We start from the raw sequence: 27,793 nt of genomic DNA, 5'->3' as shown, positions 1-27,793 counted from the left end.
ATGCCTTGACTACTCTCAGCAACTAAGCTTGTTCCCGCAGTAGCAAGCGTCCGCAGCCTCTCCAGATGCATGTCATGTTCACAGCGAAGGTACTCCCTGCAGCCCATCCGAGAGAGGAGGATTCCAAACTGATACTTAGGCCAGCCCAGGCCCTTTACACACCCACACCTCCTCAGACCAGGGGAGGTGACGCCAGGACTATTCCAGGTGGAATATGCACTTCGTAGACACAAACTAATAGCTCTGATCTACAAGGAAGCACAAGGGCAGAGTGGTACAGACCACACAGTGGTACTGCTGTCCAACCCTACATACTATATGAGCAATGATATCCCCTATACTTTCCACCAAGACAACGATTTCCTGTACCTGTGTGAATTCCAAGAGTCTGATAGCATTCTGGTCCTTCAAAGCCTCCCCGTCATCAGTTACCAGCACACAAGGCCATGCTGTTTGTGCCTCAGAGAGATCGCAGCCAAGAACTTTGGGATGGCCCCCGATCTGGTACCGATGGAGAAACAGCTCTAACTGGAGGGGACGAAGCCTATACGCTGGAAGAATTTCAACATGTTGGACCGAAACTGAAAGCTGAGACACGTACACTGTGGTATGACTGGATGAGGCCGGCTCACACAGCTCCACTGTGACTACATGAAGCAGTTGGCAGAGGTCAAAGCCAGGAGCAAGAACAAGGTTCGGGCTGTGCAGCAGCTGGTACAGCGTCTCAGGCTGATCAAACCTCCTGCAGAGACGTAGAGCATGGACTTGAGGACACGGCGACGGGGAGAGGTAAGCTGGGACGAAGTGAGAGAGCGGCATGGACATATATACACTACCAAATGTAAAATAGATAGCTAGTGGGAAGCAGCCGCATAGCACAGGGAGATCAGCTCGGTGCTTTGTGACCACCTAGAGGGGTGGATAGGGAGGGTGGGAGGGAGGGAGACACAAGAGGGAGGAGATATGGGGACATATGTTTATGTATAGCTGATTCACTTTGTTATACAGCAGAAACTAACACGCCATTGTAAAGCAATTATACTCCAATAAAGATGTTAAATATATATATATATGAATGCCCCCCCCAAAAAATCTCCTGCAGAAATTGAACAAATGCAGATTACTGGGAAGCTGACCTCACAGGCTTTCATAGAGATCATGTTTGCCAGTAAAGCCCCTGTAGAGGAAGGCTTCCTTTATGCTAAGTTTGAATTTGAATGCCGGGCCCGTGGTGCAGACGTCTTAGCCTACCCACCTGTGGTTGCTGGAGGTAATGGGTCAAACACTCTGCACTATGCGAAGAACAATCAACACATCGAGGATGGGGAAATGGTGCTGCTGGATGGAGGTTGTGAGTCTTCTTGCTACGTGAGTGACATCACTCGTACCTGGCCTGTCAATGGCAGGTTCACGGCACCTCAGGCAGAACTCTATGAAGCTGTTGCAGAAGTCCAGAGAGATTTTCTGACTCTCTGCTCCCCTGGAACAAGCTTGGATAACGTCTACAGCATGATGCTAACACTGATAGGACAGAAGCTTAAAGAGTTGGGGATCATGAAGAACATTAAGGAAAATAATGCCTTCAAGGCTGCTCGAAAATACTGCCTGCATCATGTTGGCCATTACCTCGGGATGGAGGTCCACAGCAGCCCAGACATGCCCTGCTCCCTCCCTCTGCAGTCTGGTATGGTAATCACAGTGGAGGCAGGTATTTGTATTCTGGAGGATGACAAAGATGACCCTGAGAAGTTTCATGGTCTTGGTGTATGGATTGAGGATGATGTAGTGGTAACTGAGGACTTACCTCTCTTCCTTTCTGCAGATTGTCCCAAAGAGATGAATGACATCGAACAGATATGCAGTAGGGCCTTGACCTTCATTGCGACCCACACGCATATCAGGTTCAGGAGGGGTGGACGTTGGCCTCTGTGCACGTGTGCTTTCTGGGGGTCTCTGTGTGGACATTTATATACGTGTTCCACTGGGGAGTGCAGCGCTATATGAGTGTATGAAATTGTGTATGTGGTCTTTTTTGTTTTATGTAGCTAGAAATCTGGGAAAATGAATTTTTGGATTGTGTATTACTACAACTTTAGTAACATTAATTCTGTAGAATTAATGACTCAGACAAGTTTAGTTTTAAGATGTAAAGAAAGATCTTGGTTACATATGTCCATGCATTCCACTTAACACATGGATAAATTCTCTCCAGGTCCTTCCCCTTCTGCACTTTTCCTGAGATCCACCTAATATCATAAGATTTTTGGGTAATGCTTATATATTTTGAGCCAATCACCAAGGTCTTTGCCTACACTGAAAACCACGCATCAGTGATTGTGGGTGGCCAGTACGTACCTTCTATGACACCTGCCTACCTATCCAGGAGCCCACATATCTACTGGAGCCATGTGAGCCTTCAGGGCATTGGTGTCCTACAGTCACACCATTCAGCCACAGTCCAGATTCCAGCAACACTAGCTATTGAACAAAACAGTTTTGAGCCTTTCTTAGTATTTGGTTGCCTGGGACCTGGAAGGTGTTTAGATTCTTGATAAGGAAGGAAATGAAAGAAAGAAAAGTATATCTGTGTCTGCTATAGATACAGACCTCCATCCATCTGTTCTCAATCTAAAGATGATTCCTTTCCCAGACATCGATGCTTTCTTTATAGATTCTTAATACATTGACCCTCAGAGCACACCCTTGAAGCTGCTTCCCTGGCCAAGGGCAGATCCTCTACTTACCCTATTAAAGTCAGAGGAATGGCAGCCCGTATTCAGACAGACACCCCGGTTATCATTCTGTGATTTCCTTTAGTGCCGATAAAAACAAAATATGCAACCCACCCAGTACCTGTAAACACCCTGTGATCCTTTCCTTCCTTGGACGTTAGCACTGGAAGGACAATGGTAAAGACTCATGTTTCCCTCAACACAGCACTGGATGCAATTATATAAAACTCACTTTGCAAAGTGAACAGGGCGAGACTACTGCAACTAGGTTATTTGGGAGCTTCTGTCATAAGGGGAAGCCCTAAATTCGAAAATGTTTAAGAAAATATTTGCTTTAGGGAAGAACGGGCTAGGAGATTAACACTCCTTGCAGTGCTAGAGGTTTGCCCGTCTTGTCGGAGAAACCCAAGGTACAGAGTCCGAAGCAGACAGGCAGTGACTTCATCGGGAGACAAAGATGATGTTAGCAACCAAAGTGATACAAATTGTGTCCTGACAGTGCTCACGCACCAATGCTTGGCTTGCTCAGCAGCTGTGGGAATGCATGGCTGCACAGCTGGAGTCATCATCCCTGCGCCTGCCCTCCTCACCCACCTCCAACTTTTCCGTCCTGTGCTTGTTACTTTCTAAGAGGGGACTGAAAAGAAACCCACAACTCTGGCTTCTCACTCCCTCGGCCTCTGTGGCCTCAACAACCTGTTTCTGGAATTGGGTTTCCTTTGTTCACTTACAATCCTGGAATAAGGAATTTCCTTTTCTTCCTATAAATCATTTTCTGTAGTCTTCAACTTTCTAGCTGAAAGCTTAGGTGGCTCTTATGAATAGCAGCCTACTTGGACATGAAACAGACTTCTGGCTGGATTCCTGGCGAGTGCTACAGGTGTTGCAAGTCACACGTAGAATGACCGTTGTGGAATTTTTCTGGTGATTTATAGTCCCTGACCCAGGCATATTGTCCTTTGAGTCCCCGATTAACCACAGCAGCTAACATTTGCATCAGACCATCAGGACCTTCAAGAAATGACACAGTGGGCTTCCCTGGTGGCGCAGTGGTTGAGAGTCCGCCTGCCGATGCAGGGGACACGGGTTCGTGCCCTGGTCAGGGAAGATCCCACATGCCGTGGAGTGGCTGGGCCCTTGAGCCACGGCCGCTGAACCTGCGCGTCCGGAGCCTGTGCTCCGCAATGGGAGAGGCCACCCAGTGAGAGGCCCGCGTACCGGGAAAAAAAAAAAAAAAGAAGAAATGACACAGAGAGCATCTCAGAGCAGTGGTTTAGGGACTGTCTGATCTATTCAGGATTGGTTGAGCAGATAATTGTGCACAGTGCTGGAATCTTGTTCATTCTTAGCCTTACCACAGACATGCTGCACATTTCCCTCCATGTTTCAGTATAATAAATACTTCATATATACACCAAGCTCTTCTAATGAAAACCTTAATTTTTAAAAAAATGCTTCAAATGTTACATTGGAATTTTTCTCCCTGAATTGAAGAGATACAGCTGAAATATTAACAATAATATTAACAATAATCTAAAGGAAAGAAGTATATCTAGATGGCCTCTGCCACATAGTTTTATGGTTTTACTTCAGGAATTGTTATTTTTCTCTATAATTAAACAGGGACTGGGTTTTTTATTTGAAACACAGCAGTAGAAATAGAATAATAACTCTCCTCTTCTCATAGTCATACCCAAGTTAGGAAGGTACTTCTCATGGTGACTTAAAGTTCTCTTTGTGTGTCTTCTTTCAAAATATTGTTATCTTTTTAATTAATTTTTGTAAGATCAGAAAAGGAAAACTCCTACTATAGACATTATATCTTAATTGGGTTTAAGATCCATAAAATAAGTTAAATCCCCAGATAAAGACATTGCAACTCATTAAAATAGAAAAATTGGGCTTTGTTATGTTTTTCAAAACATACATAACCAACATCCTCCTTAGTTTTCTTAATAATAGAAAGATTGCAAATATGATGTATGAGTGCCTCTCCCTGTCCTGTGTCCATGTCACATAAGTACAGCATAGTGGCTGTCCCACCAGTTCCAGCTGTGACCTCAGAGTCCTTTGTAACACAGGTTTCCAGTAACCGCTGTCCATAAAACAGGAGTTGGGATTTGAGTGAGACTCTGTCTACCATCCCTCAACTGGCATATGATCAATGATAAGGTAACTTCTTTGTGTGTGTATGTTAGAAACTAAGTGAGGGCCCAGGATGGTGGCCCAAGAGGTTTCCAAGCAACCTCTTGCTTGGAAGAGGTTTTTACGGTGTGTTTTTTGTTTAGTTTTTTTTTTTTTTTTTTAATTTTAGTTTCCTGAAGTGGGATCTGTATCCCAAAACTTAAGCTGATAGGGTTAAGTTTTAAGCCTGGACAAATATACTTCCAGCTGAATTGTTTACTAATCCTAATATGAGAAGGTGAATACATCATTAAACCCTAATTGTAGGGCAGAATTCCACTGTCCCAAAGCACATGTGTCTTCCTGGCTCCTCTCACCTCTGCCTATGTGTCACTGGGGAACTTGGGGTTAGCATCAGTATTATGCAGATCAGGGGTCCCCACTGAAACCAAGGCCTCTTGGGGTGTGCTTCATGAGAAGCTGAGAGAACTGCAGTCTTTGTGAGCATTTCTTAATGCTTTGTATGACTTTTGTGCAATTATGTAAGTTCAATTTGGACAAAATGCTGTTACTTTTTAAGTCCCTATTGACTGAAAGTAGATATGTCATTCCCCAGCAAGGGAAGGCCATTTGTTACTGTCATTTTAAAAGTAAACTATAAAACAATGTAAAAAAATAAATAAAATAAATATTTCCTGAAGAATAAAATAATAAATGAAGGAAAAAATAGACCATAACACACCAGAGATTCATACCACTTCCCTGAGTGTCTCCAAGTACATTTAACTCTTTCCATTTGGACTGTGTAGACAAGTAATTACCCAGTGAATTTAGTTTCTTGTAAGCACTGAAAACATAACCTCATCTGCCCCTTGAGTCACAGGCCAGGAATTCTGTCACAGGGATGAATGTCCAGGATTTCCCTGAAGACTTAGCCCTGGTGGAAACAGTAAGCTGTTTTTCCAAAACAAATAATTCCCAACAGCAACATTTATTTCATTTATTTTTATTTGAAATTTTACAGAAGGAAGCCAGAGTTACCGGTAGAGGATCATGTTAGATTTTTTCTGTCCAAGATCTTGAGTTGAATAAATCCTCTCCAAAAAGGTTGCCAGATTGGTATGTTTTAGGATAGTTGGGGAAAAATTGTTCTGGCAATTCTGTAAAAAACAAAGAACAAACAATGCTAAAGGGGACTACAATAAATAAAGGGAGTGGTTATGTCTATGTGGTAGTATTCAAGTGATTTTTATTATCTATTAATTATAAAATTAATATATAATATTAGGATAATCATGAAAAACATTTATTTCCTCCTGCCCCTCCTCCTAGTCTTCCCAGTTTGGTGGGCAGGACCATGGGCCACACACTCTCTTTTTTTCTTTTTTTTTAAATTTTTTTTTAACATTTTTATTGGAGTATAATTGCTTTACAATGGTGTGTTAGTTTCTGCTTTATAACAAAGTGAATCAGTTATTCGTATACATATGTCCTCATATCTCTTCCCTCTTGCATATCCCTCCCTCCTACCCTCCCTATCCCACCCCTCTAGGTGGTCACAAAGCACCGAGTTGATCTCCCTGTGCTATGCGGCTGCTTCCCACTAGCTATTTTACATTTGGTAGTGTATATATGTCCATGCCACTCTCTCACTTCATCCCAGCTTACCCTTCCCCCTCCCTGTGTCCTCAAGTCCATTCTCTAGTAGGTCTGTGTCTTTATTCCCGTCTTGCCCCTAGGTCCTTCATGATCATTTTTTTTTTTTTTAGATCCCATATATATGTGTTAGCATACGGTATTTGTTTTTCTCTTTCAGACTTACTTCACTCTGTATGACAGACTCTAGGTCCATCCACCTCACTACAAATAACTCAATTTCGTTTCTTTTCATGGCTGAGTAATATTCCATCATATATATGTGCCACGTCTTCTTTATCCACTCATCTGTCAATGGACACTTAAATTGCTTCCATGTCCTGGTTATTGTAAATAGAGCTGCAATGAACATTTTGGTACATGACTCTTTTTTAATTATGGTTTTCTCAGGGTATATGCCCAGGAGTGGGATTGCTGGGTCGTATGGTAGTTCTATTTTTCATTTTTCAAGGAACCTCCATGCTGTTCTCCATAGTGGCTGTATCAATTTACATTTCCACTAACAGTGTATGAGGGTTCCCTTTTCTCCACAACCTCTCCAGCATTTATTGTTTCTAGATTTTTTGATGATGGCCATTCTGACTGGTGTGAGGTGATATTGCATTGTAGTTTTGATTTGCATTTCTCTAATGATTAATGATGTTGAGCATTCTTTTATGTGTTCGTTGGCAATCTGTATATCTTCTTTGGAGAAATGTCTATTTAGGTCTTCTGCCCATTTTTGGAATGGGTTATTTGTTTTTTTTGATATTGAGCTGCATGGGCTGCTTGTAAATTTTGGAGATTATGCCTTGGTCAGTTGCTTCATTTGCAAATATTTTCTCCCATTCTGAGGGTTGTCTTTTCGTCTTGTTTATGGTTTCCTTTGCTGTGCAAAAGCTTTTAAGTTTCATTAGGTCCCATTTGTTTATTTTTGGTTTTATTTCCGTTTCTCTAGGAGGTGGGTCAAAAAGGATCTTGCTGTGATTTATGTCATAGAGAGTTCTGCCCATGTTTTCCTCTAAGAGTTTGATAGTGTCTGGCCTTACATTTAGGTCTTTAATCCATTTTGAGTTTATTTTTGTGTATGGTGTTAGGGAGTGTTCTAATTTCATTCTTTTACATGTAGCTGTCCAGTTTTCCCAGCACCACTTATTGAACAGGCTGTCTTTTCTCCATTGTATATTCTTGCCTCCTTTATCAAAGATAAGGTGACTGTATGTGCGTGGGTTTATCTCTGGGCTTTCTATCCTGTTCCATTAATCTGTATTTCTGTTTTTGTGCCAGGACCATACTGTCTTGATTACTGTAGCTTTGTAGTATAGTCTGAAGTCCAGGTGCCTGATTCCTCCAGCTCCATTTTTCATTCTCAAGATTGCTTTGGCTATTTGGGGTCTTTTGTGTTTCCATACAAATTGTGAAATTTTTTGCAAGGATTCTTCAATAAACGCAAATCAATCAATGTGATACACCATATTAACAAATTGAAGGAGAAAAACCATATGATCATCTCAATAGATGCAGAGAAAGCTTTTGACAAAATTCAACACCCATTTATGATAAAAACCCTCCAGAAAGTAGGCATACAGGGAACTTACCTCAACATAATAAAGGCCATATATGACAAACCTACAGCAAACATTGTCCTCAGTGGTGAAAAACTGAAACCATTTCCACTAAGATCAGGAACAAGACAAGGTTGCCCACTCTCACCACTCTTATTCAACATAGTTTTGGAAGTTTTAGCCACGGCAATCAGAGAAGAAAAAGAAATAAACAGAATCCAAATCAGAAAAGAAGTAAAGCTGTCACTGTTTGCAGATGACATGATACTATACATAGAGAATCCTAAAGATGCTACCAGAAACTAGTAGAGCTAATCAATGAATTTGGTAATGTAGCAGGATACAAAATTAATGCACAGAAATCTCTTGCATTCCTATACACTAATGATGAAAAATCTGAAAGTGAAATTAAGAAAACACTCCTATTTACCATTGCAACAAAAAGAATAAAATACCTGGGAATAAACCTACCTAAGGAGACAAAAGACCTGTATGCAGAAAATTATAAAACACTGATGAAAGAAATTAAAGATGATAAAAACAGATGGAGAGATATGCCATATTCTTGGATTGGAGGAATCAACATTGTGAAAATGACTCTACTACCCAAAGCAATCTACAGATTCAATGCAATCCCCATCAAACTACCACTGGCATTTTCACAGAACTAGCACACACTCTCTTAAGACCAAAACATTGGATGATCTTAGCTTCTTCACTTTGTCTCATCTTCCACAGCCAATGGAGCACTGCTTACTGATCTTATTGGTATTTGCCTTAATCAGCTTGGGCTGCTATAACAAAGTACTGTAGGCTAGATGTTAAAGCAGACATTTATTTCTCAAAATTCTGGAGGCTGGGAAGGCCAAGATCAAGGTATCAGCAAATTCAGTTTCTGGTGAGAACCTACCTTCCGGCTTGTGCAGCCACCTTCTGGTTGTGTCTTCACATGGCAGAGAGAGAGAAGGAGCTCTACTCTCTCTTCCTCTCCTTTTTTTTATTAATTGAAACATAGTTGATTTACAATGTTGTGTTAATTTCTGCTGTACAGCAAAGTGATTCAGATTATATATGTATATATTTTTTAATATTTTTTTCCATTATGGCTTATCACAGGATATTGAATATAGTTCCCTGTGCTGTACAGTAAGACCTTGTTGTTTCTCTTCTCCTTCTGATGAGAACACCAGTTCCTTCATGGGGACCACACCTTCATGACCTCATCTCAACCTAATTATAGCTCAAAGGCCCCACCTCCTAATACCATCATATTGGAGGTTAGGGCTTCAACATATGAATCTGGGCAGGGGTGGACATTCAGTCCCTAATACTACTTAACAAATCATTCCAAAACTTAGTGCCTCAAAGCAGTTATTATGAATTCTCTTGGTTCTCTGGGTTAACAGGGATCAGTTGAGTAGTCCACATTGGGTGTCTCTCATGCAGTTGTAGTCATGTGTCAACTGGATGTCCAAGATGTCTGGACGTTCACATGTTGACAGCTAATGACAGCTACCAGCTGGGAGCTCAGCTGGGGCTGTCAACCAAAGTGACTATGAGTAGATTTTCCATGTGACTGGAGCTTCTCGACGCATGGCAGCTGGATTCCAAGACAGACTGACCCAAGAGTAAGCATTCCAAAAGGCCCAGGTGACAGTTATATGACCTCTGTATTACCTGTACCTTGGTAATTAGATACAGAATCTTGATGAAATTCAGCTCCTGTCTTTTGGTAAGAATATTTCTTGGGTGGTGCTGTGTACTTCCAGTAGAAAGGATATAATTCCTGGTTGGTTGTCTTTTTATAATAACAGTCATTGATGATCAAATATCTAGATAAAGTAATTCATCAGGAGTTCAAATCTGCACTTTTCAAAGATCATTCTGGCTATAGCATAAGTTATCTTAAAAAAGGAATAAATGTCACAGTTATGTACAGCTTCATGAGAATGGCAATCAAAATCAAGTCATAATTATATGAAGATTTGCTAGGTACTTCATGCTGGTTTGATCATTTTAATAGTCTAAAAATAAGTTCAAAGGGGAGTGGGAAAAAAAGGAATAAATTGTTTTGGCATACTCTTTCACTGATACTGATCAGTTATTTAAATAAAGATCCTCATTTTTTTTTAATTTTCTAATTAAAACATCAGCCCTTAAAGTTTAACAAACAATGTATTCACTCCCACAGCCAGGATGGATAACTGTAGCCTGAAACATTGGGTTTCCTCAAATGCATACTTTTTCCTTCCGTTCTCCTCTTTTTTTCTCCTCTCTTTTCTTTCTCTAATCCCACCTCTCTCCTCCACCCCACCTTGATTTCTCACTTTTTTTCTCAGGCAAGGAAATATCTTGAGCTTTTTTCTTTTTTTTAAAAAAAAAAAGACAGCCAATCACAAATGTAACAAAATTATAAACACTGTGGTAAAAGCTGCTTTCATCCAGGAGTTTCCCGAACTGAGGAGTATGTACTGCACTGTAGTAGCCATGGTCAGATGTTTTCCTGGAAGGTCCAAAGGCATTTCAGCAAGAAACCAAACCCTATCTGCATCCCTTGAGAGGAAGCAGAGCAGAGGAGAGGATAGAACACAGGCTTTGGAGCCCGATAAACCTTGACTGCATGGATTCCCAGCTCCACCACAAAGCGCGTCATCGCTGTTACAGTTCCAAGAGGAGATATGCTTCTCAAGCTTTAATGAGCCTTCCAAACACCTGTGAATTTTGTTAGACTGCAGAATCCGAGGCAGTAGTCTTGGAGTCAGGCCTGAGATTCTGCGTTTCTGACAAGCTCACAAGTGACACCTATACTCCTAGACTGTGCACCACAGGAGCCAGTGTTTCTGCCCTGAAAGAAAGTCGGTCCTGCGTGTTCGCTCTGTGGAACAGGATTCTCCCCACTGGGTCCCGATCACATCAAGTGACATTGTCACGGCCTTTGTGACCCACACTAGTGGGAAGTGTCTCTCACATAACTTTGTAATAAGCGGTAACACTTACCCCTTGACCACAGGGTATGGATGGCAACTTACTGCAAGTAATGCTGTGTGTTAAGAAGACTGGGCACTGCCCTTCACAAAGAGAAGACAGCAGGAGGGTTTGGGAGCCCACCAAGAAGCAATACTCTTGTCTCTGTCCAAGAGAAGCCAAGATTTTACCACAGGGCTGAAGTCTGGGTGGCCCTTTGGGTTTCCAGTCTGCACACAAAAAGACGACATTATGATAATTAGTCTCCACAACATGCTTTCAAGGGAGGCATTATTAGACCCATGTTATAGGTGGAGAAACTACAGACATGGGGAAGTTATTTTTCCCACCCAAGGCCACCCAAAGTGTCAGGGATGAAAATGAGGTCAAGAACCAAAAACCATGGGCAAACTGTCCTCAGCGTAAGCCATGAGACATTTTCTGCAAGGAATGTTTAGGCCCTCGTTAAAAGGTCTATATTAAAAGTGAGGGGTAGAAAAGCACAAAAGAGCTGTAGATAAAATATTTTGTTATTTGTTATAATCTGTTATGATTTTGAACGTATTCATCGCCACAAATGTTTCTCACAATCACCATTTCTCGAATGTCTTTTATTATTATGTCTGTGTGACTTTGGACATGTTATTTAATCTCTCTGTGCCTCCATTTCCTCCCCTGTGAAAAACTGGGATCTCGCCAAGAATGAAATGAGAGCACGCGTGTAAGGAACTTTAGCAGAGTCTGGCTTGTGGTAGGTATCATATAAGTATTAGTTATTCCTACCCAAATAGTGCGACACATCTCCTCAACAATAACACAAGTTTGCCTGTGGTGGGAGCCATGGGATTCACTGTTCTCTGTTCTCCATGATGCTGGAGTGGTAGTGAACTTGGAGTAGGATTTAAAAAGTAATTTTCTGTCTGAATCCCAAAGGACAAGTTTTCTCTATGTGACTCAATTCCCTTCCCAAGTTTCATATTGTGCAGACATACCCCTCTAACTTTCCCAGAATAAATATTTGTCATTATATACATGAGATGCCCAGTTTCTAAGAATGTTTTTGTTATCATGATTTCCTCATATTTTATAACCTTCAAAGTGATTTCACAAACGTCATCTCACTGAAAACTTATAGCAATTCTATGAAGAAGGCAAAATCTTAATGTGTCCATTTTACGGATGGGGAAACTGAGACACTCTGAAGTAAAGTAATTCCCTCCAGGTCATATTGATTAATAGTAATAATACTAGTTACTAATACTAACATTTCTGAAAACTCAATATTAGGTTAAACACATGAAAATGCTGATATTCTACCTCTTTAAAGCTACAAAATAGTAATTTCATATTGTCCTACGTAAATGCTAAGTGTATCTGTCATTAATCCTCATATCAACTCTATAAGGTAAGAACAAATCCCCATCTTATCAACAAGGGGAGTAAAGATTTAGGGATAAAAACATTCGTCCAGGAATTCCCCGGCAGTCCAGTGGTTAAGACTCCACACTGTCAACCCACAGGGCATGGGTTCAATCCCTGGTCTGGGGACTAAGATCCCACATACCCTGCGGTGCAGCCAAAAGATAAATTAAAAAACAAAAAAAGACATTTGCCCAAGGTCAAACAGTGGAGCCAGAATTCAAACCCAGGCCAGTATGACTCAAAGCCCAAACTATTAACAACTCCACCATAAGGCCTAGGAAACGGCACAGTTCGATGACTCTACTGATGCAACATTTTTAGGATTAAAAACATAACATGTTTATACTCACTCTCCATGACAGCCACATAAGGGAGAAAAGATCACCCCCATATTGAAAATGAGAAAGCTGAGATTCAGAAGGTTTTATGGCTTGGTCAAAGTCACATCGCCCTTAAATGTTGGCGTTGGGACACAAACCAGGGCTGTGCAACTTCAAAATTTGAGATCTTCGCCACCTGAGGCCCTTTTAAAATTGCCAGAGTCCAGATGCCTCTGCAGACCAATTGAATCACAACCTCTTGAGGTGGAACACAGGTATGGATAGTTTTTGAAACTCCCCAGGTGACCCCCCTGTGCAGACAAGCTTGGGAACCACTGTACTATGCTCCAACCCTTCCCAGCCCGCCTACTTCCTCTTCTACTCCATGGCACCTACAGGCAGATAAAATCTGGCCCTGAGGGTTCCGCTGTTAGTTTAACCCCACGGCGGTGATCTTAACTGTGTTTTATACAGCGCGATTGCCTATTTCCCAGACACACATTCTGCAGAGAGCTCCCAGCAGCAGCTAAACCAAGCCACAGCAATGGGCCAATCTGAGTATCTTCCCGCTGACAACAGTCAGCTGTCACTGAGGCTAAAATGGACAACGGTTCATCGAGGGAGGCCCTCCACTCTGCTGAGTGTTTAGCTTTGGCCTCAATAGGTACCCTGAATGGAGACAGCTGAGCATCACTGGAGTCTGGCTGGGGAGCAAGGATGAGGCTCTGGCCAGCCCTGCAGAGCGGGGCAGCCCTCCACCTTCTCCATCACTTGCATTCACCATATGCAGGGTCAGGGCCACGCTACTGGATGTAAGTGGCGGACGCATGTATTGCCTCCCACTGGGTCCAGTCACCACCAGTTCAGAATACTTCATCTGTCTGGACTTCGCTTATTGTCAAAAATATGCTTCTTTGATTCCTGCAAGCCAAACCCATGGAAAAATAACAGAAACCAAATGCCAGGGAAATGGTGCCAAGGCAAACACATGTGAGCCCTGAAATAACAGGAGATACTGTGGTCACGTCTGACCTTCTGAACTGTGCTATGGGTTGAAGCAAAAACAGCTCTTGCCGCTGCTTACGGGGTGCGTGGTAATACTAGTTTATTTGTAGTGCGAAAGAACTTGGATTTAGAGAGATTGCCTTTTGAAACTTGGACTCGGCCAAGGGGCCAGAAATAATATCATTTTGAGGAATGACTTTTATTTTTAAAAGAAGACCACTTCACCTCTGTAATCAACATAAGCCCAGAATCTCCTGATTTTTATCTGTCAAATGATTAATATCTAAGACTCCTAGAGCTTCTACAAATGTTTCTCTTCTGATTATAGCAATATTTTGGTGCAGGCTAACGTAGAAGCAGGAATGCAAGTTCACTTGTTGATTTCAGCAGCCTGCAAGAGATAAATGTGGAAGCGCCCAGATGGAAAAGTAAAATGATGACTCAGGGTCAAAAGTGAATACACAGAAGGCTCCTGGATTCCACACTAACCAGTTCGGGCCCCAGTAGTAAGTCCTGCTAGGGGGCTGCCAATACTTACATTCCCAGTAGCTGTAATCTGGGCACACAAAACAAGTTACTGGGAGGAATTTGCTGGACATTAACATTACCAAGAAAAGACCACAAGTTACAGAGTTCACGCAAATAAAGACTGGTTCCCATGGAAGAGATTAAAACAATCGGCAAGGGCTTCCCTGGTGGCGCAGTGGTTGCGAGTCCGCCTGCCGATGCAGTGGACTCGGGTTCATGCCGCGGAGCGGCTGGTCCCGTGAGCCGTGGCCGCTGAGCCTGCGCGTCTGGAGCCTGTGTTCCGCAGCGGGAGGGGCCGCGACGGTGAGAGGCCCGCGTACCGCAAAAAACAAACAAAAAATAATAACAATCGCCAAGCTTGCCTAAGAATGAAATACACATTCTCATATAGTTTTTTGGGTAATATTCTCTTCCTTTAGTTACATCATTTGCTGCATATCCAGAAGATGTGTGTCTTAAAGAGAAAGAAAAATACATGGTAAAACTAGCTTTATTCTAATTATTGTGAGGGGAAATACCCTATAAAACAAGTAATACTACAAATAATTTGCAGTGCTTACTATGTGTTCAGGTACACGGTAAAACTTAACTACTTTTCTTATTAATATATTTAATCCTCACAAACAGTGATTGCCAGAAGTTCTATTTTTATTTTAATGGAGTTATATTTATCAATCTTATCATCTATTCTTTCTCTTGTTTTAGGGATCAAAAAGTCAAAACATTGTTTAAGAATAAAAAAATCCCTTAAATCATAAAAATATTTATCCTGTATTTTCTTCTACAAAGTTCCAATATTCAATTGTCATATTTAGGTTTATAATTTATTGGGATTTTTAAATTTTATTTATTTTTGGCTGCATTGGGTCTTCGTTGCTGCGGCAGGTTTTCTCTAGTTGCAGTGAGTGGAGGCTACTCTTGGTTGCGGTGTGTGGGCTCCTCATTGTGGTGGCTTCTCTTGTTGCAGAGCACAGCCTCTAGGTGCACAGGCTTCAGTAGTTGTGGCACACTGACTCAGTAGTTGTGGCGCACAGGCTTAGTTGCTCCGTGGCATGTGGGATCTTCCCGGACCAGGGCTCGAACCCATGTACCCTGCATTGGCAGGTGGATTCTTAACCACCATGCCACCATGGAAGTCCCCTATCAGGAATTTATTTTGGATGAAGATGTGCGGTAGGAATCAAATATATTTTCTTCCAAATGGATAAACCAATTTTCCTAGTATCACTTATTCCCAGTACCACCATCCTTTCCACATCAGTAATGTCACATTCCTCTTATGTCAAGTTTACATATCTTGTGTGGGTTGGCTTCTGGGCTTCGTTCTGTCTATTCCTGTCATGACACCACACAATCTTAATTACTACAGCTTTATAGTAAGTTTATATCTGGCAGAAGAATTCCAACACCCTCCCCACCCATTTGTCTATTCTTTTTTGATATTGAACTTTGCCCTTTTCTTTCAATTTTAGGAACACTTGATTAAGTTTCAGGAAAAACTCTGTTGAGGTTTTTGCTGTAATTTGCAAGTTAATTTGGGAGAATTGGTATCTTCTTGATACTGTCCTTCCATCAATGAACATGGTATGTTTCTCAATTCTGTTGCCTTTTTTTTTTTCTATTGACAGAGAGTCTTTGTCTTATCCCTGATTTTAAAGAAAAAGATTTTAACATGTCATCCTTAAAAATATTTGCTGTAGGTTTTTAGTAGATGCCCTCATTAATTGAGCAAGTTTCCTTCTATTCCTATTTTACTAATAGTTGGCTGACCATTTTTAATCATGAATAGGTATTGAATTTTATCAAACTCTGTTGAGACAATCACATGTTTTTCTCCTTTCATCTTTTCAATGTCAACTCATCTTTGCATTCCTATGATAAATCCAACTTTATTTTAATATGTCCATTAATATTCTAGTATTTTGCTTACTTAGGCACATGTATTTATAAATGTGGCTGGTTTATAATCTTCCTTTCTTATACTCTCTTAATCTGAGTTGGAAAATGTTCCCTTCCCTTCTATTCTTTGATAAAATTGTCATCAGCATGCAGTTAGCTGTTCCTTGAGTGATTAACCAAACTCACCTGGTCCTACGGAGGGTTAGGGGGTTAACTTTTAACAACTGATTCCGTTTCTCTAGTGGTGAAGTTCATACTCTTGTTTCCGTTTCTTCTTGAGAGAGTGTTGATGTTATATTTTTTTAAGATGGTGATCATTTCTGTCTTTTCAAATTTATGGGCCTAATATCTTCTTTTTATCTTTATGATGTTTGTAGTTATGACTCCTTTTTCATTTCTAATATTGTTTGTGAATGCTGTCTTTCTTTTTTTAAAGTTTTGATAAATTAGTTTTATTTCAAAGCATCAGTTGGAGTGGACACTGTGCTCCACCCAGATTCGCTAGGGTCCTGTCACTTCTCTTCCAGATTCAGAGTGGTTTTACTTCCGATGGCTAGCTTAAAACTCTTTTTCAGAGGACTGTCCTCAGGATACTGGAGCTACTTTGCCCACCTATGCAGAACGACAAAAATGTCTGGGAATTCACATCCACTTCAATTAACCCTTAGCCAATAACTGACAGCTGTGGGGATATGGAACCCCTCCTCCTACAACCAAGAGGAACAGCTCTGAAGTATAATACATACTTCAGAAGCACACTGTGGGATCAGGCTGAAGCTCTTTTCTGTGGGACCTGGCCTAAGATTGTACCTTGCTTAGCTTCTTTTCCCCAACTGGCCTTCACTACCGCCTCATATGCTTCTCTAATTGCATTTCTGTAGTAGATCAAGGACACACTCTTCTTCATCTCCCAGTTTGCTTTGGAGGCACACAATAAGACAGCAGTTTTATTTTTTTCAATTCTCTATATTGTGTTTTGTTTTCTGTGACTTTCATTAATGCATTTCATCTTTACTATTTTCTTTTTTCTGTTATTTTTGGTATAACTTATTTTCTTGAATGGATGGTTAACTCCTTCATTGTTAGTCTTCTTTTTCTAATATTATCATTTAAGGCTATAAATTTTATGCTAAGTACTGCTTTAGCTACCTCCCACAAGTTTTCATACGTTGCATTTTCATTATTTTTTAGGTGTAAATGTTTTCTCATTTTCATGCTTATTTCCTCTTTGTGATAATCATTAGTGCTGGTCACTGACACATCCAGTTCTCCTCTTTTGGTCAGGTCCCCATCCCAAAGTCAGCCATAGCAATAGATATGCTTTGGTCAACATAAGATGAGTGGAAGCGATGTGTGTAATTTGGGGGCAGAAAACTTTAAAAGCCACATACTCTTCCCTCCACCACTGCAACTAGTTGCCAAGTTGCAGAAGCTGCATCAGCTTGGGTCTCAGAGGGAGGAAAACCGGGAATGGAGCTCCCAACTGGCTTACACTAGAAGTGCACCATATATGGGAAATAAACCTCCATTGCTTTAAGATCTTGAGATATTCTAGGTCTGTGCACTATTGCAGCATAATTTACACTAATCTGACTGTTGCATCTACCATAGTCTGTAGAAATGCTTTTCCTTCTCTATTTCTAATCTTCAACTGTATAGAGTAGTTCCAGGTATTGTTTTCAAGTTTATATTTTATTGGAGAATGGTCAGAGAATATATCCTATATATTACTAAGTCTTTAGTATTTGATGAGATTTCCTTTGTGGGCTAGCAAGCAGTTATTGAGTCATACATGTGTAGACTAGATTAAGCTAATTAATTGGGTTTTCAAACCTTCAATCTCTTCACTAATTTTTGACTCTTTCATCTATCAATCGCAAAAGATGTTTTTAAAAACCTACTAAATACAGATTTTCAAATGTTTCTTTATAAGTCAACTGATTTGTGCATTAAATATATTTGAGGCCGTATTATTAAGTACCTACAAGGGGTGAACTGTTTTTGTTTGATTATGAAATGAACTTCTTTATCTCTCATAATGCATTTTGTCTTAAAATCTACTTGTCAGAATGGCTGCTTCTGCCAAGGGCTCTGAAGTTATCCCTACCTGGGATATCATTGGGTTGAGGGCACTTTTTGTAATGATTTCTAAGCTGGGCAGGTGTGGCAGGCTATTCTAGGATCACACACATTGATAAATTCAAGTTCTAACCCCATGTGAGATAGGCCTCTCTTCCTTGTCATCTTGCTGTACTGAGGGTAGATGTTTTTCTAGTCTCCCGTTAGTGATGGTATAACTCTCCAACAGTTCCATCTTTAGGAAGGGGGATAAGTTCTACCTCTTCAGCTCAGGCAGGCCCACCACAGCCCTATCTCCCATCCCTATATGTAGCCGCAGCATCAGTCCATAATCCTTCTCCTTTGGTTTTCACAGCCCCCCCCCCTTTTTTTTTTTTTTGCCCCTGGGGACTTTATTTACTGCAACTAGCACTTTTAAAAGGAGTTTTCCATTAGGAGGATTTTAGGTTATCTAGTACCAGCAGCACTAGATGTTGTCTTAATTATATTTTATAACTGTGTGTCACTAACACTTTTGCCTATCTAAGGTCAGTGGGCTGAAAGCAAGATTTGTGATAGGATGGAGAAAAGAGCATAATGTTCCTGTTCTTTGGAGGATTTTTTATTTTACCAACTCTGAACAAGAGGATGATAATCACCCTCACACCCTAATTTTTTTCTCTTTGTTTTATGTTTTCCTGTCCCTGTATTTTTCCCTGGAGGCAATATCAGGAATAGGAGATTCAGGGAGCTTAGAAGGGTAATCAGTGAAAGAACACCACTGATGATAATAACAGAATTAATAATGAATTGACATTTATTAACATTTAAATAAGCCAGACCTGAGCAAATGCTTTACACATGTTCTCTCATTGAAACCTGGAAACCCTATGAGCAACTGGACCTTAGGATGCTAAGCAATTTGCTCAGGTCCCCACACCTAGGAAGTGGTTGAGATCCTAACCTTAGTCATCCGAAGCTAGAGCCTGCAAAGGCCTGCACTCTCCCTCCAACATTCCAATTTGAATGTTGAAATTGCTATCCTTTACTTAACACCCCTTCATCTTCTTCCCCCAACACAACATCTACTTAGCCTTTTCATCCCTTCTCATGTTAGAATGGCAAAGGAATATTATTCAAATATAGATTTCTGGAGGATAACTCCTGACTGTGCAGCTCAGGTGATGCCTCCCCCAGGAGGTGTCTGTGGTCGCCTGCAGGGTAGTTCAGTGACCCTCCCAGGGTTCCTGTAAGCAGGCTGAACCACAGTTATTTCATTCTATGAGTCTCTCCTACTGGTCTCTGAGCTTCCTGATTGTCAAGACAGTCTCCTGTTCCTTTCTGTATCTCAAGCACGTAGCACAGGTCCTGGCATGTAGGAGACACTTGGTAAACATTTGATGAGTGAATGAATGAATGAATGAATGACTGGAAAGTGTTTTTCATGGAGATCAGGACCTCAGCTAAATATATTTCCAAGGATGTAGATGTCTTTTTATTATTCTTAAAAAATTTCTTCTCCTCATGTCCTGAAAACATGCAACAATTTCTCTAGAGATGCATATTTTTCTGATTTATATGTTAAGTCTGTTTCAAAATCGCTAAGGTATCACAGAACAAGTATGGACGCATCTAGGGTCTATGACCTTACTCAGCGCAGTGTTGTGCTGGGCCTGGGGAGGTCTGCTGCCTCCTGGCTTCAGTCTAACTACGAGTCTTCTGTCCAGTTCTGAGGAACGTTCTGTTTTGCCCTGTGCCCAAGCATTGCTCTCCCCTGTTGTGACAGCATGACAACCAGATGGTGCTTCCTCTGTGGGTGGCCACTCTCGGAAACCCTGGGAGTTTTTGCAGACTGATGCACTTATCCTGAAACCAGCATTTTGGCATCTTTTTATTCTCTTTGTTCCAAAATGCGACTTTCACGTGGATGCCCTTCTTTAACAAATGTAACAAACCCAGGCACAGGGATAAATTCAACTGCCCATGGCTGACCCCGTAGGCAACTTCATTTCCCACTCATTAAAGGTGATGTACCATCTTGCTTTCTCAGAAATAGCATTAGATGTCTCAGTCACCCGACTCCTATTAAACCATGCCAAGCTTCATGTGCCAAAGCTTGACTGGAACTGTTCCTCGTCTGAAAAAAGAAAAACCACATATACTCAGGAACACAGTTCTTTTTAATTGGCCCCAGATGGGATGTGTTAGTATCCCTCCTTTCGTTCCATAATAAATCCTTGTAATTAAATATCAAATACTTATTACTCTTGTGCACGCAGGAGCCAGAAGAAGCTTTTCTCAGCATAGGAAAGTGAGGGGTGAGAGCCGAGAAGATAGAGATGAGCAAAGTGGTAGTTTTTTCGCACTTAGGTGAAGTAGAAAGGCTACAGTCGAGGTGAGCACAGCAGGGCTTGTCTGAGGAAACTCACTGATCTTAGGCTTCTTCTCCATTGGTTGATCAGAAAAAAGGAAGCTGCTTGGTTAAGAGCATGGGCCTCAGTCAGACAGACCTCGGTTTGAACCCTATCTCTGCCATGCTGTAGCTGTGTGATGCTAGGCAAATTGCCTAGCCCCTCTGAACTTCAGTTTGCTCATCAATAGAATGAAAATAATTCTACCTACATCACAAGGTTGTTATGAACATTAAATGAGAAATCTGTTAAACTGTAGGCACAGTGCCTGGAACATAGTAAGTAACTATAATTAGTCATCCCATGCAATAAGAGCTATTGTTATTATTATTTATGGAAAACAGAGCTAGTCCCACATAGTGAGGTGATGGATGATGTGAAGTTGTGCTAGGGAGTCCACAGACCAAACCAATTTCTCATCCATGATCTTATCATGATTCCTGTCCCTCCCCACTAAAAAGCCACCACCTAAGGGCCTTTTGGAGACATGTCTTTGCCTGCATTAAGAAATTATGATACCAAGGCAGGCAGAGAAAGCAAGAGCTATCTTACACATTATCAAGGATTTGTTAAGGGGACCAAAACCCGTTAAACGGCCAGGGTTGCACTGGAGAAAACCAGCTGCTGAGAGACCCAGACAGAGGACAGGTAAGGTTCCATGAGGGAAAAGGGCCAGAAAAAAGTAATCAATGTCCCGAGGCCTAGAACAATACTGCAAAGGGGAAACTTGGGGATCAGGTCACCCATGGAGCATAAAATTAAAAGGGTAGAATGGTGCTGAAAGGGGGGAATGGGAGAGAAGACTGGAGTCCATCTTTGCCAGTTTAAAAACTTTGCTTTAGGTGAGAACTACAGAAAAGATAAATATTTTGGAAATCAGAGCCATTTCTAAGATTCCTGTTGAATGATCTGATTGTGTAAAAATTCATGAGTAATCATGAAGCCTCATCCTGCGTTTCATTTCAGGCTTAAGTCAGGCTGCATTTAAAAAAGAAATGCAGGAAATCTTAAGCCCCTGTAATGAAGTGGGCTAAAGTCCTCATAAGCAGTGACTGCCCTGCTTTACCACAGCCCATCCGATCTCTGGCGGTGCAGCTCTGGACCTCGCCCCAAGTTTACTCCTCAAGTCAGGAGTTGGAGGCTACTCTTATGCAGGAAGAACTACTGAAGGCACAGAGAGCCCCCAAGTCCCAGGCCTTAACAAGTCAGTTGCCCAACAATATGTATTGTGTTCATATTCTATTCAAGACAAAGAAATTATCCACAATGAGTAAAACTGGGCTAGAGGGCAAAAGCCACTGTGAGATGACTTGACCCAATATCAGGAAAGGCATCCTAACGGTCAGCAATGTTCTAAGGATAGACATAAAGTAGCAAGATCCCCATCATCAAATGTGTTTCAAGCAGAGGCTGGCTTGTAGAAATTCAGGGACTCAATGAATTTAAAGTTCCCTTCCAATTTCCCAGCCCTATAAAATAGAAGGTATGGTCTCCAATTATAACAAACTTACAGTTTAACCAAGAAGACAGAAACTGTGGAAATTATAACAGAGCCAAAGCAATACGCAATAAGCCAAACTGAAGGTCTAAAAACTCAGGACAGTAACTCCTAAAAGCAGCTCTCCTGAGAACATTTAAGACACACCTGAAATTCCTTCACACCTGAAGAAAAGTCATCTCTTTGCATAAGCAATAATTAGACTGGGCTTCTGCTAGTGAGGATAAAGATGAAGTACACATATGATTTAGAGCCAGAGAAATTAGTTCACAAACTCTTAGGCAGTGCCCACCAGATTCCTATGTAAATGAAGTACAGAGCATAATGCTTGCCAATAAAAAAAACAATAACCTCAAATAAACAGTTGCTTTACCATCTCATGGGAAAAATCAGATCGCTTCGATTCTGTTTTCTGTGTTTGTGCACACTACGGGTCTATTCTCAATATTTTGCTTTGCAAGAAATTAGAATTCAAAGTCATGGCTTTCCAAACAATTGTTAATTCAGAAGATGGAATCTGTGACCTCACGATTTCCCTTGGGCTTTGAAATCATTACTTATTCATTCTTTATTTCTGACAGTGTCTGAGGAGTAGAAAAAGCATCCTTCAACAGCGTGAAACAGGAGCTAGAGATAAAAATTAACTAGGGCCTTGTTACTCAGCGTGGTCCTCAGACCAGCAGCCTTGGTATCGTCAGCTTCTCCTCCCCTCACCCCAACCTCCAGATCTGCTGAATCAGAATCTGCCTTGTAACACGGTCCAGGTGATTTGTATTGCCCTGAAAATTTGAGAAGCCCTCAACTAGGGAACAGTGATTCTGTTGCCAACCTTCTGACCTTCACCATCTGAAAGCTTGAAGAAGAAAAAACAGCCTCTGGAAAACAAAAAGGGGAGAAAATTACTCCGATTGTAATCATTAATGGAATCACTGATCAAGCCGTTTGCATTGTTTCAGCAAATTTCCTATCACTAACGGGATACCGTCATGCTTAAAGTGGAATGGCAGAGACACTGGCTTGTTCTGACCCAAATCAGCTGATTAGTCTTGGTTAGTGATTAGACTGCAGTGGAAAGGAGAGAAAAGCCTTCCACAAGGGCCTTGACAAGGAAATGCAGCTGTTTCTCATAAAGTACAATGAATGAGCCTATAATAAGGCTTCGCCCTTTATAACCTGCAGTCTCTTGCCTGTCTGTCATCAGAGAGGCAACCCCTTCCCGCGGGGTTACTTCTGAGGTGCCAAGAGTTGCAAGGAGAGCGCAGATGTGCCACCGGGGGGGAGCTTTTTGAGCTTCCAGGTAAGAGAAATAGACAAAACCAAAAAAGGATGTCCTAGACTCCTTCCTCAATTCTAAAAGGCCACTGATTGCAGAAACGCCTTAGGCCTAACAGGAGCTTTTCAGGAGGGATTATCAAGACTTGCCTGTATAAGTCACAGACGTCCCCATTTTTAAAATGTGAAATTGAGGAAGGCAGCATTGTGGGGACACATGTTAGAGTCCAGAGAACTTGGCAGACCAGTGCTTGACAGCTTCATTGCCCGGGTTTGCTGACGGATGTTAGCAGTTCAGTCTCTACATGGGTCCCTGAAAATGTATATGAAAATACAATGTTCACTGTTTTCTGCAGGCATCTATTTTGCTGTGGAACTGAAATACAACCCAAAGAACTGCAAGGGAGAGAAATATCAAGACTCCTTTCTCCGAAGAAATTTGGATGGAAAATCAGGTAAGTCTCAGTTTTGTGCTCCTGCAAAACTTTGCCTTTCCTGACCTGGGGCCTGAGTCTGGTCACCTAATGATCCATTCTTGATGAAGAAAGACCATCCAGCCATGGGTGTGTATGTGTGGTGCTGGGGGGATGGTCAGAAGCAGAGAGAGAAACTGCGGTCCTAAAAGGGGACAAAAATTGTCCCGCAAATACATAGTGAGTCCATGACATTCTGATTCCCTAACATGCAAAGTCAGTGTCTTTCACTCTATCGTACCTCATCCTTCAAATTATCCTAGGTTTTCTGGTGTAACCGTCAAGCCTCTTTAAATGAGTAAGAGTCCTCTCTCTCTAGCCCTAGCCTGAGAAATGCACACCAATTAAAAACAGCAGGGGGGCGGGGGGGCTTCCCTGGTGGCGCAGTGGTTGAGATGCAGGGGACAAGGGTTTGTGCCCCGGTCTGAGAAGATCCCACATGCCGCGGAGCGGCTGGGTCCGTGAGCCATGGCCGCTGAGCCTGCGCGTCCGGAGCCTGTGCTCCGCGACGGGAGAGGCCACAGCAGTGAGAGGCCCGCGTACCGCAAAAAAAAACCAAAACAGCAGGGGGCTTCCCTGGTGGCGCAGTGGTTGGGAGTCCGCCTGCCGATGCAGCGGCCACGGGTTCGTGCCCCGGTCCGGGAAGATCCCACATGCCTCAGAGCGGCTGGGCCCGTGAGCCATGGCCGCTGAGCCTGCGCGTCCGGAGCCTGTGCTCCGCAACGGCAGAGGCCACAACAGTGAGAGGCCCCCGTACTGCAAAAAAAAAAAAAAAAAAAAAAAAAACAACCAAAAAACAGCAGGGAATGCCAGCAGAAAATCCAAAGTCAGAGGTCTTAATGCGCGCCAAAGTTAGACAATGCATTTCCCTATCCTGCTCACCATTGCCACATGTCACGGAATGAGCAATGAATCATCTTTCGCTAAGGGAAGAGCACTTTCTTCCTATGGCCCTCTCGAAAGTTGTTTTCTGCCTTTTTTTTTCCACTTTTAAATTGATTGTGAAAACTCTTATGTTTATGTAGAAACTAAATTTACCAGAGAAAAAGTCAGAAGGAAGAATCCTAAATGTTAAGAGTAGAAAAATCTGTGTCACCAGAAAACGAGGTCATGTTTGCTTTCATAGGCATTTATCTGAATTTTAAAAAAGAAAAGAAAGAAGGAAAAATCTAAGTGGCTATTTATAAAAGGCAAAAGCTTTCTGAAGAATTCCTCATAGAGGCCTCAAGGCTTTCCAGGAGTTACATCACTGGCTCTTCTTTCCCCTGAATCCTAAAGCTCCCTCTAGTGACCAACAATATAACACTGCCTACAGGTGCAGAGAGTAAACATTTTCCAAAGCCTCTTACTCTTAGATATAGTACCTGGAGGTTTCTACAGCATTATTCACATACGTCTGATCATTTGCCACAAAAACTGTAGGAAGTAAGAAGTAAACGTGTTCTTTTCCCCATTTAACAGATAAGTAAACTGAGGCTCAAATGGGGCCGAGAGTTGTGCAAGGTCACATGGCTGGTAATAAGGGGACCTGGCCTCCAATTCCACTTCCCTGGGGTTCTGCACTCCTCACATTCTGGAACAATTGTGTGAACTTAAAATCCATGAATATTCTCATAGAAAGCACTCATGGAAGTATTTTCAAAGGATTTATAGAAGTATTCTTGACTTTCCGGGGTCCCTTTGAGAATCTTAGGAGAGCTATGGGCCCAAACCTACATTTTTCCATACAACATCAGGAGATCTTTGGACCACCCGGAAGGGTATCCCCTGACCCTCTAGGACGCCAAGGATCCCATTAAAAAGCCATCGCCATATCTTGGATATAATCTTGAGATATCAAGAACTCAAGGCATATGAACTTTGAAGTTCTTGTCTCTTTCCCTTCATTATGATGTTTTCCATGCTCATCCAGTTATCTCTTCAGCATTGTTCAGAGTATTTAAAAGTGTTGAAAAAAATTAGTATATATTTGCTAACATTTAAGGAAAAGCCTGTGGATGTTGCCATCAACGCATTCTAGCATTCCCACAGGTGTGCCTGGGATTAGTGGCAAACTGAGATGTTTCTAGGAAAGTAGCAATTTGAAAGCACTTTTTCAAATGTAAGAGCATACCACAGTCTCACCGGCTGGCTCTGGGGAGAGCCTAAAGAAGCAACACAGTAAATACACAAAGAGTTTCTTCTGTGAACACAAACCAGTAGTGCCTCCAAATTTTCACTCTTTTCATCCTGGCATTTCCAGTGGCTTCGCTAGTTCACCTAAGTCTCTTCCAGTTAAGCTCCATAAGGGCGGGGACCATTCTCTTCTCTGAGAATCCGTCATGTTCTCAGCATACAACATGGTCCCCAGTTCTAGTATACCCTCAACAAATAGTTAATGAATATGTGAGTGGTCCTCATTGAGTCACAGCCCCTCTGGGAAACTGCTCATTTCCCTCCCTAATGAATCAGTTTCCTGATTTCCAGGCCTCTGGTTTTCTGGGACACTCACTAGAACACTCCACACAGGCAACCTCAGATTCCAGATACTTGGCTGCTCTTATGAAAAGTTCTGTTCTCTCTTCTGGGACCCACACCCACGGGCTAGATTGGGCTACGAACAAGCCTAAGCAATGATAACAGCTTCCTGCCTTTGCCCTCCTAGAAAGGGTATCACAGTTTTGAAGGGATGTATTAAAATTTGAGTGAAAATGCAGTGCTCTAGTGGCTAGAAGAAAATTCAGCCATCGAGGCTACTAAGAGTTCATCTGAATTAGGAAGGCCTTTTGGATCATCTCATACATACCCCACTCCTCTGAGCTTTTATCATGTAACTTCCCTCAGCTTCTGGTCCACCCTGCCCACCTGGTGAAATGTCACCTCAGAAGTGTCTTCTCCAATGAACTTATGGCTACTGGGGGTTGCGGGGGGAAGGGTGGAGGGAAGGGATAGTTAGGGAGTTTGGGATTGACATGTACACACTGATATATTTAAAAAAGATAACAAACAAGACGTACTGTATAGCACAAGGAACTCTGCTCAGTGTTATGCGGCAGCGTGGATGGGAGGGGAGTCTGGGGGAGAATGGATACATGTATATGTATGGCTGAGTTGCTTTGCTGTGCACCTGAAACTATCACAGCATTGTTAATCGGCTATACTCCAATATAAAATAAAATTTTAAAAATGTAATAAAAAAAAAGGTGTCTTCCCCACCTCTCCTGGTTAGCAACTCTCACCTGTTTCCATAGCAAATTTCCTACCTTTACGACGGTGCTGTGATCATAATTACGTATATCCCCTCCTCTCTCATAGGCATTAAGCCCAACAAGAGGGGCAGGAGTTGCTGAATTCAAGAATGGACTAGGGTTGGGAATTCCCTGGCAGTTCAGTGATTAGGACTCTGCATTTCCACTGTTGGGGGCCCGGGTTTCATCCCTGGTCAGGGAACTAAGATCCCGCAAGCCATGCGATGCAGCAAAAAAAAAAAAAAAAAAAAAAAAAAAAAATGGAGTAGGGGAATAAGGAGGCAAGAGAGAGTCAGAGAAATGGCAACAGAAGGACTCAGCTGGCGTTGCTGGCTTTGAAGATGGAAGGGGCCACGGGCCAAGAAATGCAGGTGACCTCTAGAAGCTGAAAAGGCGAAGAAATAGATCCTCCCCTAGAGTTTTCAGAAAAGGTTTGCCCTGCCAACACCTTGATTTTAGCTCAGTGAGATCCATGTCAGACTTCTGGTGACCTCCAGAATTGTAAAATAATAAGTCTGTGTTTTAAACTGAAAAAAAAACCCAAAAGAATGGACTGTTTTACTCTCCAGTTTGTTTCTTATCTTGATTCTGGCAAATCCTATTTTTTCAGCGGTTACTGGTAACAACCCCATGAAAGCATAGGGGCTTCTCAGTGAAGAA

At 41.9% G+C, this 27,793-nt stretch overlaps 1 protein-coding gene across 1 annotated transcript; it reads left to right on the top strand.

Moving 5' to 3' along the window:
* Positions 1–25,375, top strand: LOC132526475 (xaa-Pro aminopeptidase 3-like). Its single transcript, XM_060160831.1, is given in 8 exon segments — positions 1–418; positions 421–631; positions 633–734; positions 1,089–1,901; positions 13,427–13,574; positions 21,735–21,867; positions 23,790–23,888; positions 25,368–25,375. Coding segments are annotated over 8 exon segments (1,932 nt in total).
* Positions 25,376–27,793: the final 2,418 nt, after the last annotated feature.

This window comes from Lagenorhynchus albirostris, chromosome 9, assembly GCF_949774975.1.
Source record: "Lagenorhynchus albirostris chromosome 9, mLagAlb1.1, whole genome shotgun sequence".
Lineage (NCBI taxonomy): Eukaryota > Metazoa > Chordata > Mammalia > Artiodactyla > Delphinidae > Lagenorhynchus > Lagenorhynchus albirostris.
The sequence above is the reverse complement of the archived record's forward strand: the minus strand, read 5'-3'. Positions and strand labels throughout refer to the sequence as shown.